The 26,268-nt window shown below is 42.0% G+C and overlaps 1 protein-coding gene across 1 annotated transcript; it reads left to right on the top strand.

Moving 5' to 3' along the window:
* The first annotated feature begins 3,392 nt into the window (after positions 1 to 3,392).
* Positions 3,393 to 7,481, top strand: USP27X (ubiquitin specific peptidase 27 X-linked). Its single transcript, XM_010981275.3, has 2 exons — positions 3,393 to 3,509; positions 4,234 to 7,481. Exons 1-2 carry the CDS (start codon positions 3,393 to 3,395, stop codon positions 6,583 to 6,585), a joined length of 2,469 nt encoding a protein of 822 aa, XP_010979577.2. The 3' UTR covers positions 6,586 to 7,481.
* The last annotated feature ends 18,787 nt before the right edge of the window (positions 7,482 to 26,268 follow it).

Here is a 26,268-nt window from a genome sequence, read left to right as displayed (position 1 = left end):
TAATTTTGTAAAAGTCTTCTCCAAAAAACTCTTTGAAATTTTTATTGGCACTGCATTGGTTGTGTAGGTCAACTTGGAGAGCACTGCCTGATGTCCAGTATATAGTGCTAAGTTGTTGATACATATGTTTATTACCATCTCATTTATATTTCATAAAAGGATAAGTGTATTAGAACATGCTTGTATTTGCAGAGAAAATTTCTCAAAGGATGCATTAGAAACTGTTGAAAGTAGTTATTTCAGGGGAATAGAACTGGGTGTGACTGGCAGAGGAGAAAAGGGCTTTAACTTTTCATGTTATGCCGTCTTTTATACCTTTTTTTAAAACTACAAATTTAGGAGGGAGGGTATAGTTCAAGTGGTAGAGTGCATGCTAAGCATGCTAAGGTCTGGGGTTCAATCCCCAGTACCTCCTCTAAAAATAAATAAATAAACCTAATTATCTACCCCTTCAACAAAAAAAATTTTAAAAACCTACAAATATTGTACATATTATCTTTACAATAATAAATATAAACCAGTAACCTTAAATGTGGAGTGTGCATTACTCTGGGGGTGTAGTAAGACTTTCCACGGGGGTAAATTAGCACTTAGAGTTTTCAGGGGATCAATTTCAACATCCTCAAATTTCATTTTCATATTTCCTAAAATTGATCTGCCAGAGAACACACTAGCAGTGGAGGAATCAAGCTGTTTCTCTTTTCCCAACACCCTTTTCACAAAAATCCTTTTTGCACTTGATAAAAGAAATGCATATCTTTGAACCATCCTGAATGTTACCTGGGTGCACTGCCCCGTGGTGTAAAATCCTCAGTGTACCAGGGAGACAACTCCAAACACTGCTGTCAATGGTGAAGGAACAAATTGCTCTAACGAATGAATCCGTATCAAATCCTTTTGCAACTCAGATGGCTTCCAGTAAAATTGAAGGAGAACCCAATGAAACTGTCAGCTGATCAATATGAGAAATAATTTTGAAGATAAATCATTGTATAATCACCCCCATATATCTCCAAAAGAATTCAAATACTTGAGTGGCATTGCTAAAACAAAATGTCCATTCCCATTTACTTATTTTTATAAATGAGGTTTCTGTGTGCTAATGTTTCCTCAAAAAAGTAGGAAGAGAATTGATGCTGAATCCTGTCTCATTCTAAAAACAAGCAATATTTATCTATGGATACACCCCGTAACCTTTTGTAAAAAAGACTTATCTATCTCTAGTACATTTTTGTTTTTGTGTTTAATAATTACCCATCAAAATTTATAATATGTTCACAATTTTTTGATCCCTTGTATTCCAATACTAATTGTCATGATAACTCAAGCAAGAGTAAAAATTTTAAACAACACTTAGAGCTTTAGGATCACAGGAATGTTTTAAAAGCATTTTAATAGCAAAATATGTACCTTTTTTGCTGCAGGGAAATACAATCCGATAATCAATAAAATCATTTCAAGTGCAAAAATGTATATTATTGGGATAAAATTCTGTTAGAAGAATAAAATGGAATTGAGAACTCAAGCAGAAAAGGGAAAATGTACAACTTCCCACTATCAAAGAAGAGCTCGGTTATGAATTTTTAAAACAGATGACGGTGGCTGCTCTCAAATCACTAACATATTTAGGTTTCACTGCTTTCACGTAAAACCGTGACGTTTTGTTCGTGACTGTTAATATTTGTCAGAAATCACTTTCTTTGCAGCCTGACATTTTGGATGCAAAATTTTAGATATGAACCTCAAGACGTGTGGAGGAGCACAACGTCAAAGAAAATATTTTTAGAGAGCATTTTGATATAAACCAATAGTTTTACATAAACATACAAAACAAATATCGGAGGGAGCGTCACTGACAATTTTGCCATCTTGTGGTCAGAGTTGTATTCAACCCCCTGCCCCGCGGCTGCAATGAGGAGGGGGTCTCTCCTTAGGTCAGCTCCCTCAGCTAACCCTCAGTCAGGTCTTTGTGAGACAGAGGCAGTGCCATTCGCCCAGGACTGAATCCAGACCCATACAAGCACGAAGCATCAAAATGATTATGCTGACAACCCCACCGCCAACCCCAACCCTCAGCAGGTGATTCAGAGCAAAAGCAACATGCAGTCAGGAAAGGAATGTAAGAAAGTACAATAAAATTCAGACTTTTCCCATAAGGACTGCTTTTAAAAAATCAAATGTCATATTGCTTCTGATTTTTTTTGGGATTCTTTTGTTTTTGGTGTATCTTCTCTGCTAGTGACCTAGACACTTCCTCAGTCTGCCTTTTGTGGAAGCCAGCCCTGATTCTGGTTCTGGGGTGAGTCTGTTTGGTTCAGAGCTGGGTCCACAGCTCCTGGTATAACGCCTGGCTCTAGGTTGGTGGCTGAACAGACATTTGTGGAGTGAATGATGGCAGACCCCTCCCCTTCACTTCCATTACATGCTGGATGTGGGGGCTTTGGCAGGAAGTTGATCAGTAAGGCAGTCAGTTTGCCATGGTTAGTCTTCAGTGGTAGATAGTCCCAGGTATACTGAGATCCTTAGGTCTCTTTGATGTCTGTTACTCCTTGGAGGCGTAATGAGAGTACCTCCTGTGCTCCCCCTGCCTCCCCACCCCTCGCAGGAGCAGGACTCCTTCAGCCAGTGCCCTAGTTGCAGTTCCTCTGGTTACAGGTCACAAAGGGCAGGCATTTATTGGAAAGATGCTGGGGTGCTTCAAGGAAGGAACAGTAGGCACCAGGGCAGCTCTGGGGACCTCAGGTGTATGGGAACTAGCATGTTAGCCTCCTTAAGAGCTCCCAATTCTCGACAACCAACTCCTGCTGCTCACCCCAGGAGGCCTAGGCACCCCCCCTCTTCCCCAGAAGAAGTGGCCAGGCGGAGGGGTGATGTCCTGTGCTAACCAAGGAGAACTCCATCACAATATAATCAGGCAGCACACTCCCACAGGCAGGGCCCTGTGTACTGGGCCAAGGCCAGCCATCACCGGGACTCAGGGACCAGACTCCTCGTGGAACACACTCTCCCTGATCCTTGAGCACTGGCTCTCTGCTGCTTCTGAGCCCCATCGTGATGCCTGCCCTGGGCTGCACTGCCTGGGACCAGCACCTACGGCCGCTTCCCGACATCCCCCAGCCGCCCAAGCCCCAAGCCCCGTGTTCTGGGCTCAGTCTTCGTGGGCGCCTTGGTGCTGCTGCCCACTGCCAGCGGCTCTCAGCGCAGGAGCGCCCCTCAGACCCCTGGCCGCCCACTCCCCCCACTGGCAGCTGCACAGATGGGAGCTGCTTCTGCTTCCCCGGCCCCTCCCACCTGCTGCCTGGCCCGGGACTCTGCTAGGGCTTGAGGGCCTTGGGACAGCGTCCCGTGGTTCAGGCCCCTCTCTCGCCCTAGGGGAGGTGCCGGCAGTAGGCATGGCCTCGTTGTGCCTTGTCCCTCCCGCCGCCCCCGGGGCGGCTCAGCGTCCCCTGGGCCAGAAGGCCGGCTGCCAAATCCTCAACCACCCGTGGCCTTGGGAGCCCGAGGAGGAGGTGAGGAGGGGACGAGGAGCAGGCACAGACTCTGCAGAACACCGATAAGATGGGCATGGGACATGTGTCTTCGGGCCCAGTGGCCTTGGGAGCTCTGCCCCCCTGGATCTGGGGTGCAGGCCTCCCCCCCCCCCCGAGAGGAGCTGGGGCTTCACCCCTAAGGGGCGGGGCAGGACCTGGGGTGGGCGGGGAGCCCGGGACAGGGCTGGGGGCAGGCTCAGCCTCCGAGGTGATGGCCTATCACAGCTTCTGCCGGCGCCCCTCAGGACCCGGCCCCCGGGGGGACATCTCTCAGCCCCAGGGACGTTTCTGGACTTGGCCACCCCTCCGTCCCTGGCCCCCGCAGTGGTGGGGGACGCTGCATGGACGAAGGGAAGGACGGGGAGAGGGGAGGAGACGATGAAGGGGGTCAGAGCAGCGATTGGAGCCGAGAACTGGAAGCGCCTTAAAGAGACTGCGCGGTCCCCGCCCCCCTTCCCGCCAGCCTCAATGAATTAGAGCTGTGTTTCCCAAACTTGCCTGATCATAGGAATCCTCTCGGGCCCTAGTTAAAGATACAGGTTCCGGAGCACGTCCCTTCGAGATTCTGATTCAGTGGGGCTGCGGGTGGCGCCGAGGAATCTGTAATTTTTGCATGCTCCCCACGTGATTCTCGTGAACCAGCAAGTTTGGGAAATACTGAATTAAAGGAAACCGGGCCTGGCGGCAGAGCGGCCTCCGCTAGGGGGCTACGGCGGGAGGATTCCCGGGGGCGTCGCCTGCTTCCGCCGCCGCCTCCTTCAGTGAAAGTCCCTTTTGGGTCCAGCGGCCAGCGCTGCCGCGCTCCCTCAGGCCGGGCGGGGGACACCCCAGGTCTGCGTGGCCCCCGCGCCGCCACGCCCAGTGGCCGCCCGAGCCCGGCGAGCAGGGGGAGGAGCCGTCGCCAGTGGAGGCGGAGGAGGCAGAGGAGGCGGAGACGGCGGAGACGGCGGAGAAGGCGGAGAGGAAGGTGGAGGCGGAGGCGAAGGTGGAGGGGAAGGTAGAGGCAGCCGGGAAGGTGGAGGCGGCGGGGAAGGTGGACGCTACCGGGGAGGTGGAGACGGCAGGGAAGGTGGACGCCGCCGGGAACGTGGAGACGGCGGAGGGTCCCGGCCGCCGGGTTGAGCTCAAGCTGGAGCCCGAACCCGAACCCGAGCCGGCACGGGAGGCGGAGCAGGAGCCGAAGGGGGAGCCGAAGCAGGAGCCGGAGGATGAGAACCCGGCGAGGAGCGGCGGCGGCGGCAGCGACGAGGTTCCTCTCCCCACCCTTCCCTCCGACCCCCCGCGGCCCCCCGATCCCTCTCCGCGGCGCAGCCGTGCCCCCCGCCGCCGACCCCGGCCGCGGCCGCAGACCCGGCTCCGTACCCCGCCGCAGCCTAGGCCACGGCCCCCGCCCCGGCCCCGGCCCCGGCGCGGCCCTGGGGGCGGATGCCTGGATGTGGATTTCGCGGTGGGTCCACCAGGCTGTTCCCACGTGAACAGCTTCAAGGTGGGAGAGAACTGGAGGCAGGAACTGCGGGTGATCTACCAGTGCTTCGTGTGGTGTGGAACCCCAGAGACCAGGAAAAGCAAGGCAAAGTCGTGCATCTGCCATGTGTGCGGCACCCATTTGAACAGACTCCACTCTTGCCTTTCCTGTGTCTTCTTTGGCTGCTTCACAGAGAAACACATTCACGATCACGCCGAGACGAAACAACACAACTTAGCCGTAGACCTTTATTACGGAGGTATTTACTGCTTTATGTGTAAGGACTATGTATATGACAAAGACATTGAGCAAATCGCCAAAGAAGAGCAAGGGGAGGCTTTGAAATTACAAGCTTCCACCTCGACCGAGGTGTCTCACCAGCAGTGTTCAGTGCCCGGCCTCGGGGAGAAATACCCAACCTGGGAGACCACCAAACCTGAGTTAGAACTGCTGGGACACAACCCGAGGAGAAGAAGAATTACCTCCAGCTTCACCATCGGTTTAAGAGGACTGATCAATCTTGGCAACACGTGCTTTATGAACTGCATCGTCCAGGCCCTGACCCACACTCCCATCCTGAGAGATTTCTTCCTCTCCGACAGGCACAGATGTGAAATGCCAAGTCCCGAGTTGTGTCTGGTGTGTGAGATGTCGTCGCTCTTTCGGGAGTTGTATTCTGGAAACCCGTCTCCTCACGTGCCGTATAAGTTACTGCACCTGGTGTGGATCCACGCCCGGCATTTAGCAGGGTACCGGCAGCAGGATGCCCACGAGTTCCTCATCGCAGCGTTAGATGTCCTGCACCGGCACTGCAAAGGGGATGACGCCGGGAAGGCGGCTAACAATCCCAACCACTGTAACTGCATCATAGACCAAATCTTCACAGGTGGCCTGCAGTCGGATGTCACCTGTCAAGCCTGCCATGGGGTCTCCACCACTATAGACCCTTGTTGGGACATCAGCTTGGACTTGCCTGGCTCTTGCACCTCCTTCTGGCCAATGAGCCCCGGGAGGGAGAGCAGCGTGAATGGGGAAAGCCACATCCCAGGAATCACTACCCTCACGGACTGCTTGCGAAGGTTTACAAGGCCAGAGCACTTAGGAAGCAGTGCCAAAATCAAGTGTGGTAGTTGCCAAAGCTACCAGGAATCGACCAAACAGCTCACGATGAATAAATTACCGGTCGTTGCCTGTTTTCATTTCAAACGGTTCGAACACTCAGCCAAACAGAGGCGTAAGATCACTACATACATATCCTTTCCTCTGGAGCTGGATATGACACCGTTCATGGCCTCGAGTAAGGAGAGCAGGATGAATGGACAGTTGCAGCTGCCAACCAATAGTGGAAACGACGAGAATAAGTATTCCTTGTTTGCTGTGGTTAATCACCAGGGAACTTTGGAGAGTGGCCATTACACCAGCTTCATCCGGCACCACAAGGACCAGTGGTTCAAGTGTGATGATGCTGTCATCACCAAGGCCAGTATTAAGGACGTCCTGGACAGTGAAGGGTATTTACTGTTCTATCACAAACAGGTCCTGGAACACGAGTCAGAAAAAGTGAAAGAAATGAATACGCAAGCCTACTGAAGCGACACACAGACCTACCTGTAGTGGAAGATGACAGCACCCTTACCACAACTGGCATCGAGATCTAAAGGACCTACTTGCATGGCCTGTGGGCCTGACAGAGTAAGAAATGAACAGTTCCCAGTGTCTAAAAAGGTCCTGATTGCAAGAGAAATAGAAGGGGCGGGAGAAGAGGCTCTAGTCTAAGCCGTCACTTAAAGGAAAATTAAATGGCAGGAATGCTCTGGGCGGGGAAGGCAGGAGCAGGGAAATCTTGACACTGGTACATATTCCTATATTCCTCCAAAAGATTGTGTGGGGAAAGTGTGGGGTGGGAGGGGGGTGGTGTGGGGGGGGGTGTGCCCTTGTAACCATAAAACATCTCTCTCCATGGGTGTTTCAGCTTCAACTGACCAATCACATAACAGTTATATGTTTGTGGGGGGAAAGAACAGTTTCTACAAGTGCAGCCCATTACATGTATGGGTATGAAAGTGGAAAAGTGGAGGAGGCAGGGATATCTCATTGACAAACACCTTTGCCAGTTTCTTTGTATTCGTGATTTTTTGTGCTATTAAATGCAGTATTAAACAAAGAAGAGCCCACGTGGGCTCATGAAACAAGAAAGAAGGGGGCTTGTATAAGGGGAGCAGATGCTCCAAAGGTAGAGAAGACAAGAAACACTGTAAGATAAGCAACCAACACAGACAGGCCTCAATTAAGAGTATAGTGTGTGAGTGTTTAAAACAAAACAAAACAAAAAAAAGCTGTATGATATACTTGAGCAAATCAACGAACCTCTTTGCGATTGTTTTCTCATCTGTACAATGCAGATAATTCCTACCTTAAAGGGTTATTGTTAAAGATTAAATGATATAAAATGTGTCAAAGTATAAAGTAAAAGGCTTGGAACTTTGTAGGGGCTCAGTAAACGTTTGTTGCATCTGAAACTTCTTTGGACCAGGACCAGAATGCATCAGAGGTGAGGGTCAGTCCTACCCGAGACCCATGGACAGAAAGGACATGCGTGTCACATGCAATCACACAGACACACACACCCACACCCACTCTTACAATTCCCTCTCCAGTAGTGTCGACTTGGGGCCCCAAGGCAGTGGACTCCACTATTGTCTCTGTGTACAAGGCATCGGTGCCACACCCGGGATGGGGGAGGGGGGAACCACAACTGGCCCCCAGAGTCATTATTCTGTCCATTTGGAAGACGTGTTGTTATCATGACTCAGCACCCCAGGGGTGGGACTCGGGGCCCGTAGGCTGCCTGGCTTCCACGTGAAGGGTATCAGTGGTCTTTGCCCTCCAAAAGCATTATGAGCATAGCTGCTCCGTTCACCTGCAGGCATAGATCACAAGAAAGACTATTCCAAAGCTCACTGGTCCATCAGCCTGGGGATAGTGATGGAGTGGCACATTGGCCTCACATGGGAAAGAGCAGCCTGCAGAGGGCTAAGCCAAGACAGATGGGATGTGCCCAGGATGGGTTAAGGGCTGGTGGGTCCTCTTTTTCTCCTCAGCATCAGTTAGAAAGGTACCCATTATCTAGAAAATCCTGGTGGGGGCAGGGTGGGACTGAATGTTTCAGACCCATGGGGCTTGGATCCACTGGCTCTGGTAAAAGGCTGGGTTCCCCCAGGGCTCCGCAAGTCTACTTCATGGTCAACTCCTTTGGAAATAGATATTTACTTATTCAGTTGTGGATACATCCCCAACTAGCTCAGAGGCAGTTTTGGGGCGGAGGTGGAGTCTCCTCTCGAACCCTGGGCTGTGTTCTGGACCCCTAGCACCATTCCTGGCACGTATTCAAAACATGTTCTGGTGGATGAATGAACCAATACACCTTCCTTTCACAACCAAATTTTCATCACCACTCAGGACTCATAATCCTCAGGAGAAAATGGAAAAAGGGTGGTTTTTGAAATCTTGTAGGAGGTGGGAGAGGAAGAGATGAGTGGCCTCGGATGCCACTTGGCACCTTCGTGCAGGTATCTGACTCCCCTTTGCGATGTGTGGGAGCCCTGCCTGGGAAGACAGCCGTGTCCTTCTTCCTCGTCTCTGCCATGGGAAGCGTTCAGTCAGGCATGCGACACCAGATCCTGCCCGTTTGCACAGACACTGTCTTACATTTTGAAAACGTTTTTGTTTGGGAATAATCTCTAACTTACAGGAAAGTTTCAAAAATACAAATAGTATAAAGAACATCTATATACCCTTTCTCAGATTTACCTATTGCTAACTGCTCATGCTATTTTGCTTTATCGTTTGCATGGATGCCCTCCCTCATGTGTGTGTGTGTGGGCGTGCGCGCACCAAGCAAGGATCAATTACATCATGGCCCTTCATGCCTAAGTACTTCACGGTACGCTTCCTAAAGAGGCATAGTCCCTATATCACAGCAGGGTTAACAGCTTCAGTAAATTTAACATTGATGCAACGCTATTATCTAATCTACCATTTGTACTCCAGTTTTGTCTGGCGGCCCAATAGTGTCCTTTATCAAATTTTCCCTCTTCATCACAGGATCTGGTCCTGGGTGAGCTTTGAGCTGTAATGTCTCTTTAGCCTCCTTTAATCAGGAATATTTCCACAACCTGTCTGCATCTTGTATGGCATTAGTATTTAAAAAAATTAATGGAGGTATTGGAGATTGAACCCAGGATCTCATGCATGCTAAGCACACGCTCTACTACTGAGCTATACCCTCCCCCGGCATTAGCATTTTTAATAGAAGGTTTCTCCTTTGAGGTTTGTCTGATACAGAAACTGTCTTTTAAATACCCTGCTCTCAGGCATAGTTCGGAGAGGTGAATGGCGCCAGAAGGCTGAAGCTGACCTCACTGTCTCCACTGGTGGAAGGCACAGACCACCAGAGGGAGCAGCTGCGCCTGGCACTTCCTGATTGAAGCCCGCACCTCCTCTGTCGGGAAAACACCATTGTCCCTCAGCAACAGGGGCACCATTCAAGCCCAGCCCTATGCCCCTACTCACCAACCCCCAAACTGAGCCATGGAGTTAACAGCAGCAGGGCTTGCTTTCAGATCACATCACGGTGGAATCCAGGGCATCATGTATTTAGCAGGTATGTGTTACCTGGAGCACAAATGGAATTCAGGCATGTTCCAGCATGTCTGGTACATGGGAGGGCATTTCTATGGTTGGGGCTTTTAGAGGGGATCAGGAGGTAGCAGCTTTGGCACCTTCATCAACATGCCCATGGTGGGCACTGCAGCAGTAAGGTGGCAGGAATGGGGTAAACAGCCCTGAAGCAGATTCACGGGCACAGTACACCAAAATGGGGCACAGGATAAGTGAGGAAGAACCTGGGCGATGCCCCAAAACAGATTGGTTTCTGACCTACTGGGGACTTGCAGACATAATTGGGCTATTTTACATGGGGGCTGGAATTCCTGGGTGAGCAGATGTGGGCAAGAGCTGGTGAAATTTCAGCTAATTTTTTTTTTAACAGAGACTCTACTTCCACAGGCTGGTAAGGCCAGGGCAACTCAGTTCATATGTAGATTTATGGAGATTTATTTATGACCTGAGCCCAGAAGGGCAGAGGCAAAAGTTGGGGGCTCACAAGTGGGGGCCTTATCCACCCATAGAGCTCAGAATGAGGGAGCAAACAATGGGGTACTTACCTTTCACCCATTACACATGCTTTCCATGGTTTCTTGGCTTAAGCTGATTGGAAACCCAGAACCCTACCACTTCCCATTTCCCAGAATAACCAGGTGCTGAAAGTTACTCCGGCCTACAGGTCACATTAGGTCACTGCCTCACTTCTTCCCCATCCACAGGCAGTCCTGATCAGGGATGCCATCAACCAAGAGGCCTTTTCCAATCGAAACACAGAGTGGCCCCCATACTATTAGTTGTCATAATGCAAAACACCTGGTGCCAGGAAACTGCACCAAATGTATATTTCACACCCAGAAGCAAAGGCCCTGGTCCTCTGAGAGGATGTAACCCAGCACCCACAACAGTGTGTCATTTACATACCTACCTTCCCCTGCAGGTGACCCACTGCCACTTTTCAACTCTTGTCTTGAAGCATATCAGATATACAGGAAATGCACATATCATCAGGGTCCAACTTCACGAATTTCAACAGAATGAACACATCTCAGGAAACAGCATCCAGATAAAACACTAGAACATTACCCATAAGTCAGGCCCCCTTCCTGCTTCCTTTCAGTCAATAACCCCAAAGAGTAATCCCTATCCTGACTTCTTTCACTGTAGATCAGTGTGGCCTTTTTAAATGCCTTCTTTACATGGAATTATTCAGTATGTACACTTCTGTGTCTGGCTTCTTTTGCTCAACATTTATGAGCTTCAGATCTGAAGTCCTGTTGTCAAGCGAAAATATGAGGAACATCATTATTTCTGTCAAATGAACTAAAAGTGAGGATTCCCTACTCTTCCTAGTGATTCCTCACTTATTAAGTCAGTTCAGAGGGACCCAGGCCATTGCAAAGTTGGACCCCGAGAGGGTCTATAATCTCCTTCCTGTACAAGAAAATGGATGGAAAACAGCCTACAGATAAGTCTGGGCTTCTTTAGGCACCCAGAAATCTTAACCTTGGGCAATATTCCAGCCCTATTCTAGTAAGTCCTCTATTGTGGTTAAGTCCTCAAACTTAAAACGTGCATCAGAGTCACCTGGAGGGCTCGTTAACACACAGATTGTGGGGTCTCAACCCCAGAGTTTCTGATTGTAGTAGATCTGGAATGGGGGCTTGAGAATTTGCATTTCTAACACATTCCCAGGTGATGCTCATGCTTCTGGCTCTGGGACCATACTTTTTTATGTTGTTATGTTTCATACTGTAATTTTAAAAATTTTTTTATTGAAGTGTAATTGATTTACAGTGTTAGTTTCAGGTGTACAGCAAAGTGATTCAGTTACACATACACATACATATATATTTTTTTTTGTTTTCAGATTCTTTTCTATTATATGTTATTACAAGATATTGAATATAGTTCCCTGTGCTATACAGTAGGTCCTTGTTGTTTATATATTTTATATAGAGTTGAGACCACACTTTGAGAATCACTGATCTATTCAATTTGTTTTCATCCCATGGTACTTGGAGCCCAAAGAGTCTATGAAGATGCCCTGGGGTGCACCTTGGGGAGCAAGAGGGAGGGCAAATTGGTGAGGATCAGGAACTCCCAACCCCACTTCAACCAGAGCAACTACCCTCTGATTGATTTTATATTTGAGGGTTCCAAGTAATATTTGAAGAAAGAGTTCTGCTACTAGAATATTTTAAAGTTGATAATCACTCTGCTAAGGAACTTTAGACCCTGGGGGAATGAGGTTTTTAAACTACCTATGTGGAATATCTGGAGAATGATCCAACATGCTACAGAGACCTGGCCTCAGATGTGCCCTTAATCTAGATGGTCCTGAAGGGGACTTAATTTCCTTGAAACTTAAAGAAGTGCATATTTATGAGGATGGAAGTGATAAGGGGGAACGCCTAAGTATCAATATAGCACAAAATACTATGTATAAAGTGAGAGGTTTTTTCCTGGCAATATAGCACACTAAGATGACATGACTAGTACTCCCCATCCTCAACTACAAACACATTAACATTAGATAAATCACAACAAAGATTTTCATTTATAGCTGAGCTTAAAAAAGGGCAAAGTCATCAAGTGGTAGAGTGCATTAGCATGCATGAGGTCCTGTGTTCGATCCCTAGTACTTCCCCTAAAAATAAATAAACCTAACTACCTCCCCCTCAAAGAAAGAAAAAAAATACAAAGTCAAATCTCTGAAGAAAAAGAAAAAGACAGTCTAGTAATTGTAAACGGATGGACACGGTGATAACTGCTTGTGGTATTGGTTCCAGATATGAGGCCCTAGGGGCCAGGGGCTCAGCGCTGGGAATCTAGTGTGCATGCGAGTACTGGTAACACAGCCTCAAGTCCACCACAGGCAGAGAAGCTGGAAATAAAACCTCTGGATAAAGCCTTTAGTATCTTCTCTGTTCATTAGAAAGCGTTTTGGAAAGTAAGTCTTATTGTCTCTCTGGAGCCACCAGAAGAAATAAAATCCCAGGCCTATGTCATACATGGATGTGGGTCTAAATTTACCCTACTGCATATTACGGGAATCACATGCTGAAAAAAATTACAACAAAAATTGGAGCAGAACCATTCAAACCCCTAGAACCTCAGCAAAAGTGAAAATGTTTTTACAACACAGGGCACACAGAACCCCACAGAAAAAGACACTCTCTGCTGAAGATGTGCTCAGAATTAAACAACACAGAGATTGTACTTGCAAATAAATGATACGCCATGAAGGTGAGTCACCCGTTGCCACCAGGAGAAGAATTAGTACCCCTAAGACATACTGATGAGATGAACTACTACTCTTTCTGAGAGTGGAATAAGGACGTTGTCAGAAAAAGCAAATCTAAGAGTTTAGTAATAATAGACACTCACTAAAATAACTACTGAAAGATATACTATAGGAAAAAGGAAATTGAAATCAGAGAGGAGGGATAAATAGGAGATGAGGAACGGTGAACAAAAATTGGTAAATGTGGGGAAATCTAAATAAGCATTAAGTATATAAAACAACAATAATGTTGAATCACATGGCGGTCTAAAAAGAAGCTGGAGCACAGAAACATGTAAAACAGCAGGAGACTATTAATATTTGAAGCGTTCTAAGACTCTTGTATTGTTTGGGAGGAGGGTAGGGATATAGCCTGCATTTAGACCTTGTTAAGTCAAATAGGAATGTTTAAACATTTAAGAGTATGGTCTTCTAGTTTCTTGCTTGGTTATTTTATTCAACTTTCCTTTTAAAGTAATGAAATATGCCTGATAAAAACTTTTAAAACCCCTTTAAAAGCAAAAGGTGGGGATAAATTAGGAGTTTGGGATTAGTAGATACGCACTACTATGTATAAAACAGATAAACAACAAGTCCTACTGTATAGCACAGGGAACTATATTCAGTAGCTTGTAATAACCTATAATGAAAAAGAACATATATATGTATAACTGAATTGCTATGCTGTATACCAGAAACTAACACACCACTGTAAATCAACCAAACTTCAATAAAAAAAATTTTTTACTTTGCAAAACTTATTTAAGGATAAATAGAAAGCCTAAAAGACACAGAAATATTTTTGAAAAATTGAATCCATAGTTAAAAATCTTCTCTCCCCCAGATTAAATTTCTAACATTTTTTAACATACAAACTGTTCCAGGAGATGTAAAGGGAGGAAATACTTCCACATTATGTACAACAAATATACAATCTTTGTGAATAATAACCAATCTTACTTACAAACCTAGATACAAAAATCCACCAAATGCAAGCAAATTGAATTAGCAATGTGTATGACACAGATATAGCATGTCCAAATTTTATTTTTCTCAAGAATGAAAGGGTGGCTAAATATTAGAAAATTCATTGAGCCATTTGGTTGAATTCCAGGTTAGCTTTTCCTCCTTCCCAAGACCTCACTAAATTAATACTAAAGAAATTTTTAAAAAGCAACACATCCACAAAGATAAGGAGAATGAGAGAGGATTTAAAAGCAATAAAATTGGGCAATCTAGAAAGTAGTTCTGGTTTCAGCTCCAATACATAAGAAGCATAGAACTTACTACTCCCATCTTTACCACAAGAAAGCTGGGTCAACTGAAGACAGATGATTTTCTTAGACCCATCAGAGAACTGAAGTCACAGGGCAAACTGCCAGCTTGAAATCTGGAGAGACAGGCAGATTCCAAGAGACTCAGCACCCAAGATGTGCTTACCAGGAATAGAAGCCAGTGGAAGCCATAGCAGTTAAGGCCACTTACTTGACCAGTAATTTTGACATATTGCTGAAAACTGAGTATGGAGAGAGAGAGAATATAGCATATATAATATATATCTTTCTATCTCTTTCAATATATAGCTATACCTATAACTAAATCTGTATTTATGTAGAGATACATACGTTCAGTCCTGTTTCTCTGGAGACCCCTGACTAATACAAGGGCAGAAGAAATATTTGAAGCAATAATGGCCAAAAATGCTCCAAAATTGTTTACATACACAAAACCACAGATCCAGGTAGCTCAGAGAGCACCAAGCAAGATAAACTCCAAACAAAACAAAATAAAACACAAAAATCCCGCACCTAGGCATACTCAAACTTCAGAAATCCAAAGACAGAGAAAGTCTGGTGGGAAGACAGAAAGGAGAGGGATGAATGATAACTGACTTAGCAGTCCCAAGAAAGCTGAATCCTAAAATGGCAGTGGAAGAAGTAGAGAGACAATCCAATTTACACTAAGAGATTCTCAAAACGCTCAGGAATTGATGGCACCAAGAACCTCTGAAATTAGGGGTGATGATAAGACTGAAAATAAGGGGCTTGGTTGAAAATTTAAGAAGCAGTTAGTGCAGAGGGGGAGGGTGTGGCTCAATGGTGGAGCACCTGCTTAGCATGCACAAGGTCCTAGGTTCAATCCCCAGTACCTCCATTTAAAAAAAATCAGTAAAAGAAAAAGAAAGAAAAAAAAAAAGAAAAGAAAAAAGAAGCAGTTAGTGCACACACACACACACACACAAAGCCCAGGAGCAAATGGTTTCACTGGTGAATTCTACCAAATGTTTAAAGTAGAATTAACAACAATCCTTCATAACCCTCCCCCAAAATACAAGAGGATGGAACACTTCCCAACCCATTCTATGAGTCCTGTATTACCCTCATATCAATGCCAGACAATGTCATAAGAAAAGAAACCTACAGACTACTTTATAAAAATAGATGTGAAACTCCTCAACAAAATACTAGTAGACCAAGACCAGCAGCATATTCAAAGGATTAGACACCATGGCAAAGTGGGATTTATCCCAGAGGGTGCAAGGTTGGGTAAACATATAAAAATCGTTCATTGTAATACACCATATCAATAGAATAAAGGAAAAACTCACATGCTTATCAATAGATGTAGAACAAGCAAATGGGAGTAAATGCTAATGGATGCAGAGTTTCCTTAGGTGGGTGATGAAAATGTGCTGCGATTAGATAATGATGATTGTTGTACAATCCTGTGAATACACTAAAACCCATCAAATTGTATCCTTTAAAGAGATAAAATTTAGAGTATGTGTATTGTATCTTAATTAAAAATGTACATTATAATAAAAGAATCTTTCTCAAATAGTTGTTGTGGAGGTTCAAAGAGATAATTCATGTATAGTGTCTAGCACAGTTCTTGGCACCATGATGTGTTCAATAAATTAAAGGTGCAATTTTTCAAAAAAAAAAAAAAAAAAAAAAGCAGTGATTATACCCCAGAACCTGACGTCTCTTCCTGTCTTCAGCCATACAACTTCCTCTCTCCCATCTAAGATGAGATTTATTCTTTGGAGAGGGTAAAAGGGATCTTCAGACCAGGGGACAAAAAGCACAGTTGAAGGTAGGGGTGATACCCTGAAAACAGAGGGTTAAGTGAAATTTTACAAAACAAATGACCCACCTAATTGAAAAGGAAGCTGCAAAAGATGCTGTGTGCCCAGCTTGATTTGGATGAGCAAAACTAACAATCTCTGCTGCAAGGTCAAACCTGACAAAGATTTTTCCCTTGACTAAACTTTAGCCAGGCTCCTCTGAGACCTCTTTTTCAGTAGATCTCACATCCTTGGGCCCTGTCATCTGCCTGCCTAGTCTAGTTTTAGCAGGAATCCTGCTAAGTCATTTTAGAGAGAATCCCCCACTTTGAACTCTGACCACCCTGGCTTGCCTTCAGCAAGAATCCTGTTAGGTCAGTTTAGCAAGAATCTCCACTACCCTTGATGTAATTTACCCTCTTAGTAATTTTCCATCCACTGACCCCTCATTCTGCCCATTGGCTATAGATCTCCACTTAACCTTGTATTCGGAGTTGAGTCCACCCCCCTTCCCTGTTGTGATAGTACTGACACCTATCATGATAGCCTTGAATAAAGTCTTCCTTACCATTTAACAAAGGTGTCAGAATCACTTTTTTTAAAACAATATCTAAATAAAATAACATGAGTTGGAAGTGGTTGTCTCTGGGGAGTGGGAAAAGGGTGAAAGCTAGAGAAGAATGTAGATTTTCATAAACAGACTTGTAGAATTATTTGACTCTAAATGCTTGTATAATTTTGATAAGACACATCTAAATTTCAAAATTATTTAAAGGAAATGTATAAAATTCATCACACTAACAAATTAAAGAGAAATGATATTAATAAATACATTTAAAACATTTTATAAAATATAATACCCATTCATGATTTTTAAAATATTTCAAACTAAGAGTAGAGGAGTTTTTCTTAACTGGATAGAGAACCAAAAATTTTCAGCAGACATCACACTTGAAAATAAAATGTTAGTTTTCCCTTTAACTTCAGAAATGAAACTAGGATGCATTTAATCATCTGATTTAACATTCTATTTTGTATTTACATTGTACTGCCTGGGTAGAGGGGTTCCTAACCAGTGTAGTAAGACCAGGTGAAAAAGGTATAAAGGTTGGAAAAGAGAAAACAAAACTCTCATTATTTAAAGATGATAAGATTAACTAGATAAAGTACTTATCTTAATTAGGGTTCCCCTAAAAGCAGACCCTTAGAATAGGATTTGGGGGCAGGTAGGTTATTTGAGAGGTGATCCAAAGAAGCAGAAGTGAAGGAGTGAGGAATTCACATGAGAAAGGGAGAAAAGCTTATACAAGATGTATTAATGAGCTGGTTAGCACTGTGTATATCTGGGAATCAGCTTCACTAGGACCCTCTGTGTGCCACACATGTGGCATATGTGTCTGAACCATTCCGTTGAACAACAGGGAGACTGGAGCATTTATCCGTTGACTTCTCCCACCCCCACTGGTTGAATATTTACCGGAGAGGTGTTACCACCCCCACACCTTCCCAGTGGTGTCTCCAAGCTCTTACTTTGCAGGACAAAGCCCTTAAGCCAAGAAGCAGAGAGATTCATGCCCTTCAGGTGGGAAGTGGTCAGCTTGACAAAAACTTCCTAGGACAGCTGTAGATGAACTCAGAGATGGACTATGAGGTAGGGGACAGGACATTAACAGCACCCCATTCAAGAGAGTTTCCACCAAACTATTAGAACTAACAAAAGAGAACTCAGTCGCATTGCTGGAAACAAGATCAGTGTACAAAAACTGAGCATTCCTATATGCCAGCAACAACCTATTAGAAAATGGTTTTTAAAAAAACTTTCACAGTAGCAACTGAATGCATAATGGTCCCAGGAATAGCTAACCAAAGATGCAAAACTTATACGGAATATGTGAAAAATTTCATTGTAAGACATAAATATGACCTAAATAAATGGAGAAATACAGCATGTTCATGGATTAAAAAAAAATCCTCACTAATGTAAAAATCCAATACAAATCCCCAAAGCTTTTTTCATGTAACTGGAAAAACAAATTTTAGAATTTATACCAAAAAACAAAGAGTAGGGGAGGGTGTAGCTCAGTGGTAGAGCACATGCTTAGCATGCATGACGTCCTGGGTTAAATCCCCAGTACCTCCATCAAAAGAAACAAACAAACAAACAAACCTCATTGCTTCCCTGGAGAAAATAAATAAATAAAAATAAACTTTAAAAAAGAACTTAAAAAAAATCAAAGGGCCAAGAACAGGCAATATAATTTTGAAATAGAAGAAGGTACAGGAGACAGGCAAATAGATCAATGGAGCAGAACAGAGAATCCAGAAAAAAAAATCCACATGTACACGGAAATTTGGTATTCAACAGAGGTAGCATTACAAATTAGTGGATAAAGATAGATCATTTAATAAATCTGCTGGGACAATTGGCTACTCACATGGAAAAATTAAATTAAACCAGTACTTGACATCATAACCCCGAAAAAAATTTTTAGATAAAGTCCTATATGTGAAAGACAGAACTTTAAAGCTTTCAGAAGAAAATATAGGAGAATATGATAACCTCAGGATTTTTACACAGAACATAAAAAGAAAAAACATAAAGGGAAAGATTCCAGATGTAACTTGACGCCAAGAAAAGCTTGTTTTATATACTGAAATGCTATCAGTCCTTAGAAGAATAAAGTTTTATTTATTATTGTAAGAACAAATTCTGCAATAGTTAATTATTGAGTAAGCTGTTAGTTTTATGTCAAAAGTGATTAAGAAATATCAGATAGTTCAATTGGGACATAGGTGGAACTTTAATGCCAATATTAAGAGAGAGCATGTTAGCTAGACAATTTTAGGAAAGAGTATATGCTTTTTGAACTAACAGATGTTTATGTTATTTTACATAATAATCCAAAGCAGAATAACAGACTTTTAATTATATAATAATTTTGTTCTTTGTAAGAGTTGTTTCCACACAGAACATTCATAACACTGAATAAAACAAAGTTTAAGAATTGTATTTAGGAGGGAGGATATAGCTCAGTGGTAGAGTGCATGCTTAGCATGCATGAGGTCCTGGGTTCAATCCCCTGTACCTCCATTAAAATAAATAAGTAAGCAAACCTAATTACCCCTGAAAACCAAAACAAATAAAAAAATAATTGTATTTAATTTTTAGTTGCTTAGTTCCATTTAGACTATAATCTTTTGAGAAAAAGCCTTCTTTGAGAATTCCTCATATCTTGTGAAGATGGATTAAAAGCAAAATATCATCTTTTCCATGTCAAAATTTAATGTGGTAGGAAAACTCCAAGCTCATACACAACATTTATTATAAATCATCTTTAGTTCAAGCTTAATACAGACTATAAAGAATTCAAATAAAAATGTTTTAGAGAAAAATGAGAAGCCCCTAAATATCTTATTCCTTCACTTATTTCAATTGAAAGCAAGTAGTGTTTAGTACTGAAAATGTGCACTTCAGTGAGCACAGGAGGAGTCTAGCTGGTGACAGTGATGAGAAATCCTTATTACTGTATTATAACGTCAAATTGTTAAAAGTTCATTAATAAAACTGTAGTCATAAAAACCCTTGCTGATAAAATTTCAGAATTATTCTTGTGTTCCAGCAGATTATTCTATGATAATGATATTCAGCTTTGGCCGTGGCTTTGCCTGGACATGGACATCATTCATGTGTGTTCTGTGTGTCTCTATTATGCAGAATATAGGAATCACTCTGAGAAAGGACCAAGAAGGATGTACAAGCCAATGGAAAAAAATGAGCAAACAGATAAGAACAGGCAAGTCACAGAAGGCGGCAATGCACAGAAGAGGAAACCCCGATGGATGATATTCAATGTGACTAGCAATTAGGAAATGCAAATTAAACAATGTTGAGACACCATTTTCATACTCATCAGACTGGAAAATTTTTAAAGTCTGAAAATACCGAGTTGGCATTGGCAAGGCTATGATTAGGATAACTGGGATTTTCATGTACTGTGGGGTGGAGTATATATTGGTACCACTTTAGAGAGCAGTTTGGAGTTTGGTCTTTTTGTTTTGATTTTTTTTGTCACAGGTTTTGAAAGGGACATGGTACTAGGTAGCTACTGGGCTTCTAGGTATAAGCCCTAGAGAACTCTTGCATGCTGAGTATTGCTTTTCATAGTAAAATTTCCACCAGTGAGGGAAGAGATGAATAAATGTTGGTATATTAATCTTGGAATGCTTTATAGAAATACAAATCAATTAATCTGGTCTATATGTAGCCATAAGGATAAACACTACAAACACAATATTGAGTACAAAATAAGTTTGGGAGTTATACATACAGTTTGATATTATTTATATAGATTTAAAAAAATATACCAAACAGCACTAAGTACTCTAAGTACTGTTTTTCTGGACACATACCCATATTGAAAGTAGAGAAACACTGATAGGAAGAATACAGATTAATTTCAGAATATCGGTTACTTTGGGGGAGAGAGAGAGGGGAATAGATCTGGAAGGAGTACAAAGGGGGCTTCATCTCTATCTGTAACATTTTCTTTCTTTAAAAAGAAAAAAATAATGTATGTAAGCATGCCCAAATAACAAAATTTAGGGTATATGGGTATTTGTTATATTAATCAGTGCATTTTTCTATATGTTTGCAATATATCATAGTAAAAGTGTGATTTATTGCTCTAACCCACCATAAGTAATGCCAAAAGACTGATAACAAACTATTAAAAAATAGTTACAATTCATGTCACGTTGGGCTTATTTTTCCAAAATACAAAGAATGCCTGCAAATCCATATGGAAAAGACCACAGGTTAAATAATGTGGGCAAAGAATATTGACAGTTCACAGAAAAAGAATAAAAATAGTTCCTACACATAAATGATCCTCAACCTCAGTCATAATAAGAGAAAGGCAAATTAAGACATGCCGTATTTTACATATCAGATTGGCAAGGATGAAAGAAAGTCTGCTAACTCATCATAGTGGTGAGGATGGCAGAGAGAAATTGTTGGTAGCTGTTAAACAGGTACAGCCTCTGTGTAGAGCAATTGGTCAATATCTATCAATCAAAATCACAAAAGTACATATTTATACTAAATAATTCCATTTGTAGGAATTTACCATACAGATATACTTACACACATGTAAAAGGATGTATAACGTTATTTATTGCAACATTGAAGACAACCTAAATGTCTATCAATAGAGGACTGGCTAAATAAATTACAGTACCTCTATACAATGGACTAAAATGCAGCTGTTAAAACACAAACTGTTGTTCCATATAAATTTTATTATGACTTGTTCTAGTTCTGTGAAATATGTCCTGGGTAATTTGATAGGGATTGCATTAAACATGTAGATTGCCTTGGGTAGTGTGACCATTTTAACAATATTGATTCTTCCAATCCAGGAGCATGGGATATCTTTCCATTTTTTTAAGTCTTCTTTAATTTCCTTCATCAATGGTTTATAGTTTTCTGTATATAAGTCTTAATCCCGCTTCTGGGCATATATCCAGAAGGAACCCTACTTCAAAATGACACCTGCACCCTAATGTTCATAGCAGCACTATTTACAATAGCCAAGACATGGAAACAGCCTAAATGTCCATCGACAGATGACTGGATAAAGAAGAAGTTGTATATTTATACAATGGAATACTATTCAGCCATAAAAACTGACAACATAATGCCATGTGCATCAACATGGATGTCCCTGGAGAATGTCATTCTAAGTGAAGTAAGCCAGAAAGAGAAAGAAAAATACCATATGAGATCGCTCATATGTGGAATCTAAAAAAAAAAAAAAAGAACATAAATACAAAACAGAAATAGACTCATAGACATAGCATATAAACTTATGGTTGCCAAGGGGGCGGGGGATGGGAAGGGACAGAATGGGATTTCAAAATTTGTAGATACTGACAGGCATATGCAGAATAGATAAACAAGATTATACTGTATAGCACAGGGAAATATATACAAGATCTTGTGGTAGCTCACAGTGAAAAAAAATGTGACAATGAATATGTATGTTCATGTACAACTGAAAAATTGTGCTCTACACTGGAATTTGACACAACATTGTAAAATGACTATAACTCAATAAAAAATGTTTAAAAAAACACAAACTGTTTGGGGGGAAGTGTACAGCTCAAGTGGTAGAGCACATGCTTAGCATGGACAAGGTCCTGCGTTCAATCCCCAGTACCCCCTCTAAAAATAAATAAATAAACCTGATTACCTCCTCCCCACCAAGAAAACCCAAAAACAAAACAAAAACAAAACAAAACAAAACAAAACCAACTGTTGATGTACTCCTATGGAATAATTGTCAAGCTATGTTAAGTGAAAAAAAGTGCAAAGTGCAGAATGGTAAGCATGAAATACCACCATCACATGTGAATGTATTATCTATTTCAAAGACATGGTTTCAATTATGTTAGCTGTATATGCACACCTCATATTAACCTTTTGTCCACAAACTTGAGTGAAATAAATACAACTTTATTTTCAATAATTCAACCTAATTTCTGTCCCTGAGTCCCCATTTCACTATGAGTAATACTATCTCAGACCTGTCTCCATTTACCACCAAGATGGTGCCAACAGTCCTGATATTTTAGATAGTGCCAGGATATCGGAGATGGGAAGCTAGTCCTCAATCATCTGTCCACATAGTTTGCTACTGAGTAGATCTTGGGACCTTACAGCCCCATGAAGTCTGGTGAGTCCTTGCTATGTTTGGGACATATGACTATTTGATAATGCTACTTATTGTACCATCTACTGAGAGGCACCACACACCAGTACAGATAAAAGTATGACCATGACTGATTAGATAGATAGATAATCACTGACTATGTGTCAGGCACTGTACTGGACACTGGACATATAGCAGTGAACAAAACAGATAAAAATCTGACTTCATGGAGCCTATCTTCTAGAGGAAGCAGAGAAGACGCCTAACTCCAGAGTGCTTTTATGAGGAGACTGGAGTGGGGGCTGAAGCCCATCTTGCCAGTGGAGTCTTAGACAGGATTTCGGGGTTGGTAAGAATGAGATGTGGGACTGAAAACAGGACAATGGATTATAGATTTGTCTATGGAATAGCTGAGTCTATTGCCCCCATCCCTGCCTATACCCCAAATACACAGAAGCAGCCCAGCAAAACTTGGAAGGCTCTTTTATAAAGATACTGTGTCACTAAGGAGATTAAATTACAGCGATCTGATGAATCAGAGGCATGGGCAGGGAGAGGGGTGGGGGGAGGGCAATAGGAGCATTCCCTGGGGGGAGGAGAATTTTATCACTGATATTTATTTAGAATTGCTGAGGCTTGGTGGTAATAAAAAGCAGATTGCCACGGAGAGAGGTGCGGTGAGGGGAAGAGGGTGTAGCTCAGTGGCAGAGTGCATGCTTAGCATGCATGAGGTCCTGAGCTCAATCCTCAGTACCTCTATTAAATGAATAAATAAATAAATAAATAAATAAATAAATAAATAAATAAAACTAATTACCTCCCCTCCCCCCAAACAAGAATTTAAAAAGAGCAGATTGCATTTTAGTTGTTTTTCATTATTATTTTTAAATTTTCTAAAGATAATATACCCCTTTATTGCCTTGCCACCCAGTACAGAAAGCTGTTCCCACCACCCTTGCCCTTAGTAGAGAGTGACAAAGATACAGATGTTCTCCTAGAACAAGTACATTAATATAATTTGAGATGGTATTTGATACAATTAACCTATATTAAGGATGTGGACTTCTTTATAGTATTTTTCAAGAGGTAGCCAGCCCAACAACACGTAAGTGGTAACTAAAGGAACTAATTCAAAAACCTATGCGTAGAAACAAGGGGGGGAAATGAGGAAAAGAGAAAGAAACATAAGTAAAAGACAAATGAAGAGCATACACAATGAGAAGGCTGACCAAAGAAACACAGGAAGTACTATAGATATCATGACGGTATATTGATAGCATAGGTTGTCATGATGGTATATAGTTACTATAGGTATCATGGTGGCTCTTTAAAAAGAGAACAATCAAGAAATACAAGGGCTCAAAGAAGATATTTTAGACAGTAGGAGATTAAGAAAACAAGTTGATAAGTCTCAAAACAAAACAGAAAAGAAAAATGAATTACAAAGCCACCTGAGAAGCAAACAGAGAGCACAATTAAAAAGGGAGAACCATGGTGAAAATGCACAAGGGCATCACAGCAAACAAAACAGAAAAGATCACTAGCACAATGATTATACAGAAAGAGAACTACAGCTGATAAAGTACATGAAGCTGATGTGTGAAATCCTTCATCCCACCTCAGATACATAGATGCTGGATACACATAGTGGAAACAAAATATATAATAGTTAAGTTTAGAATCAAGGAAAGGAAGTTCCCCAAGCACCAGAGACAAAGAGGGAAGGCTACGTTAGAGCAGTGAGAACGAAAGGGAGGTCTGGGGACCCGAAAGGGAGGTCTGGGGGCCCTTAAGGGTCCCCAAGATCTTTTCGGGGGTTCACAAAGTCAAGACTATCTTCACAATAATACTGAAATTTTCTTTGAATTGATCAGTCTCATCGATCACTCTCTACCAAGTGTTCAGCAGTTTTCCCGAAGCTATGTGACCTATGATATTGCAACAGATTGATGCAGAAGCAGATATGAGGATCCAGCTGTCTTCGATCCAGCCAGACATGAAAGAGATCTGCAAAGATGCAAAACAAGATTACATTTTTTGCATATTTTGAAATATACTGTGACTTCATTACAAGTATGTCTTTTATGGAACACGTCATGTGTTTCCAGTATTGCTATTTTAGGTGAATTAACAAATTGATATTTAGATTTTTAAATATTTTTAACTTCTATAGTGGCAAATATTGATCGATATAACCCACATAAACAAAAGCTCTGTAAGATGTTCAATGATTTTTAGTTTTTATTTTAAAATTAGCCTATAGTAAAATTGACTTTGTGGGCATACAGTTGGATGAATTCTAACACTTGTATAGGTTCATGTAACCATCACCACAAACAGGATAATAAGAACAACCAATTCTATTACCCCCCAAACTCCCTTGTGCTTTTCCTTTGTCATACCATCCCCTCACCCCGAAGCCCTGACAACCACTGATCCGTTCTCTGTCACTATAGTTACATCTTTTTGATAATGCCATATAAATGAATCATACAATCTGTAACCTTTTGAGACTTGCTACTTTCCTTCAGCGTAATGCCTTTGAGATCCATTCACATTGTTGGGTGAATCAATAGTTCATTCCTTTTTATTGCTGAGTAGTACCACAGTTTGCTTATCCATTCATTCTCAGAAGAACCTCTGGGTTATTTTCACTTTGGAGCTGTTACAAAGAAAGCTACTATGAACATTCATGCAGAGGTTTCGTGTGAACATTTCTCTAAGGTAAATACCCAGGAATGGGATTGCTGGATCATATGGTACATGTATGTTTAGCATTATAAGAAACTCCAAACTGTTTTCCAAAGTGGCTGTAACATTCTGCATTGTGAAGAGCTGTGTAAAAGAGTTTCAGTTGCTGTACATCTCTGCTAGCAATTGGTTTTGTCAGTATGTTATATTTTAGCCATTCTCATAGGTGTGTAGTGATCTTAATGTGTACTTTCATAATGGTTAATGATGTTGAAAATCTTTAAAAATTTTTTTAAATTTATTTTTTGTGTTGGGGGAGGTAATTAGGTCTATCTATTTATTTATTTTTTAGAGGAGGTACTGAGGATTGAACCCAGGCCCTCATGCATGCTAAGCATGTGCTTTACCACTGAGCCATACCCCCCTCACCCTGAAAATCTTTTCATGTGCTTATTTCCTCATATGTTTTCTGTTAAAAGTTTCACAGTTTTATGTTTTACATTTAAGTCTATTTTTGATCTTGAGTTAATTTTTGTATAAGGTGTGAGATTAAGGTTGAAATTCATTTTTTTTGGATGTCTAAGTCCGATTGTTCCAATGTCATCTGATGAAAAGACTGTATTTTCTTCATTGAATTGCATTTGCGCCTTTATCAAAAATCAATTGATCATATTGGTACGATTCTACTTCTGGACTCTCTCTTCTGCATTGATCTATGTGTATGTCCCTTCATCAACACCACACTGTCTTGATTTCTGTAACTTCATCGTAAAGTTCAGAATAAGTCTTAAAATCAGGTAGTGTGATTATTTCGACTTTATTCTTTTCAAAATTGTTCTCATTCCTTTGTCTTTTCA

The sequence above is a fragment of the Camelus dromedarius genome, chromosome X (genome assembly GCF_036321535.1).
Source record: "Camelus dromedarius isolate mCamDro1 chromosome X, mCamDro1.pat, whole genome shotgun sequence".
Classification (NCBI taxonomy): Eukaryota; Metazoa; Chordata; class Mammalia; order Artiodactyla; family Camelidae; genus Camelus; species Camelus dromedarius.
This window is presented reverse-complemented; position numbering and strand designations above follow the sequence as displayed.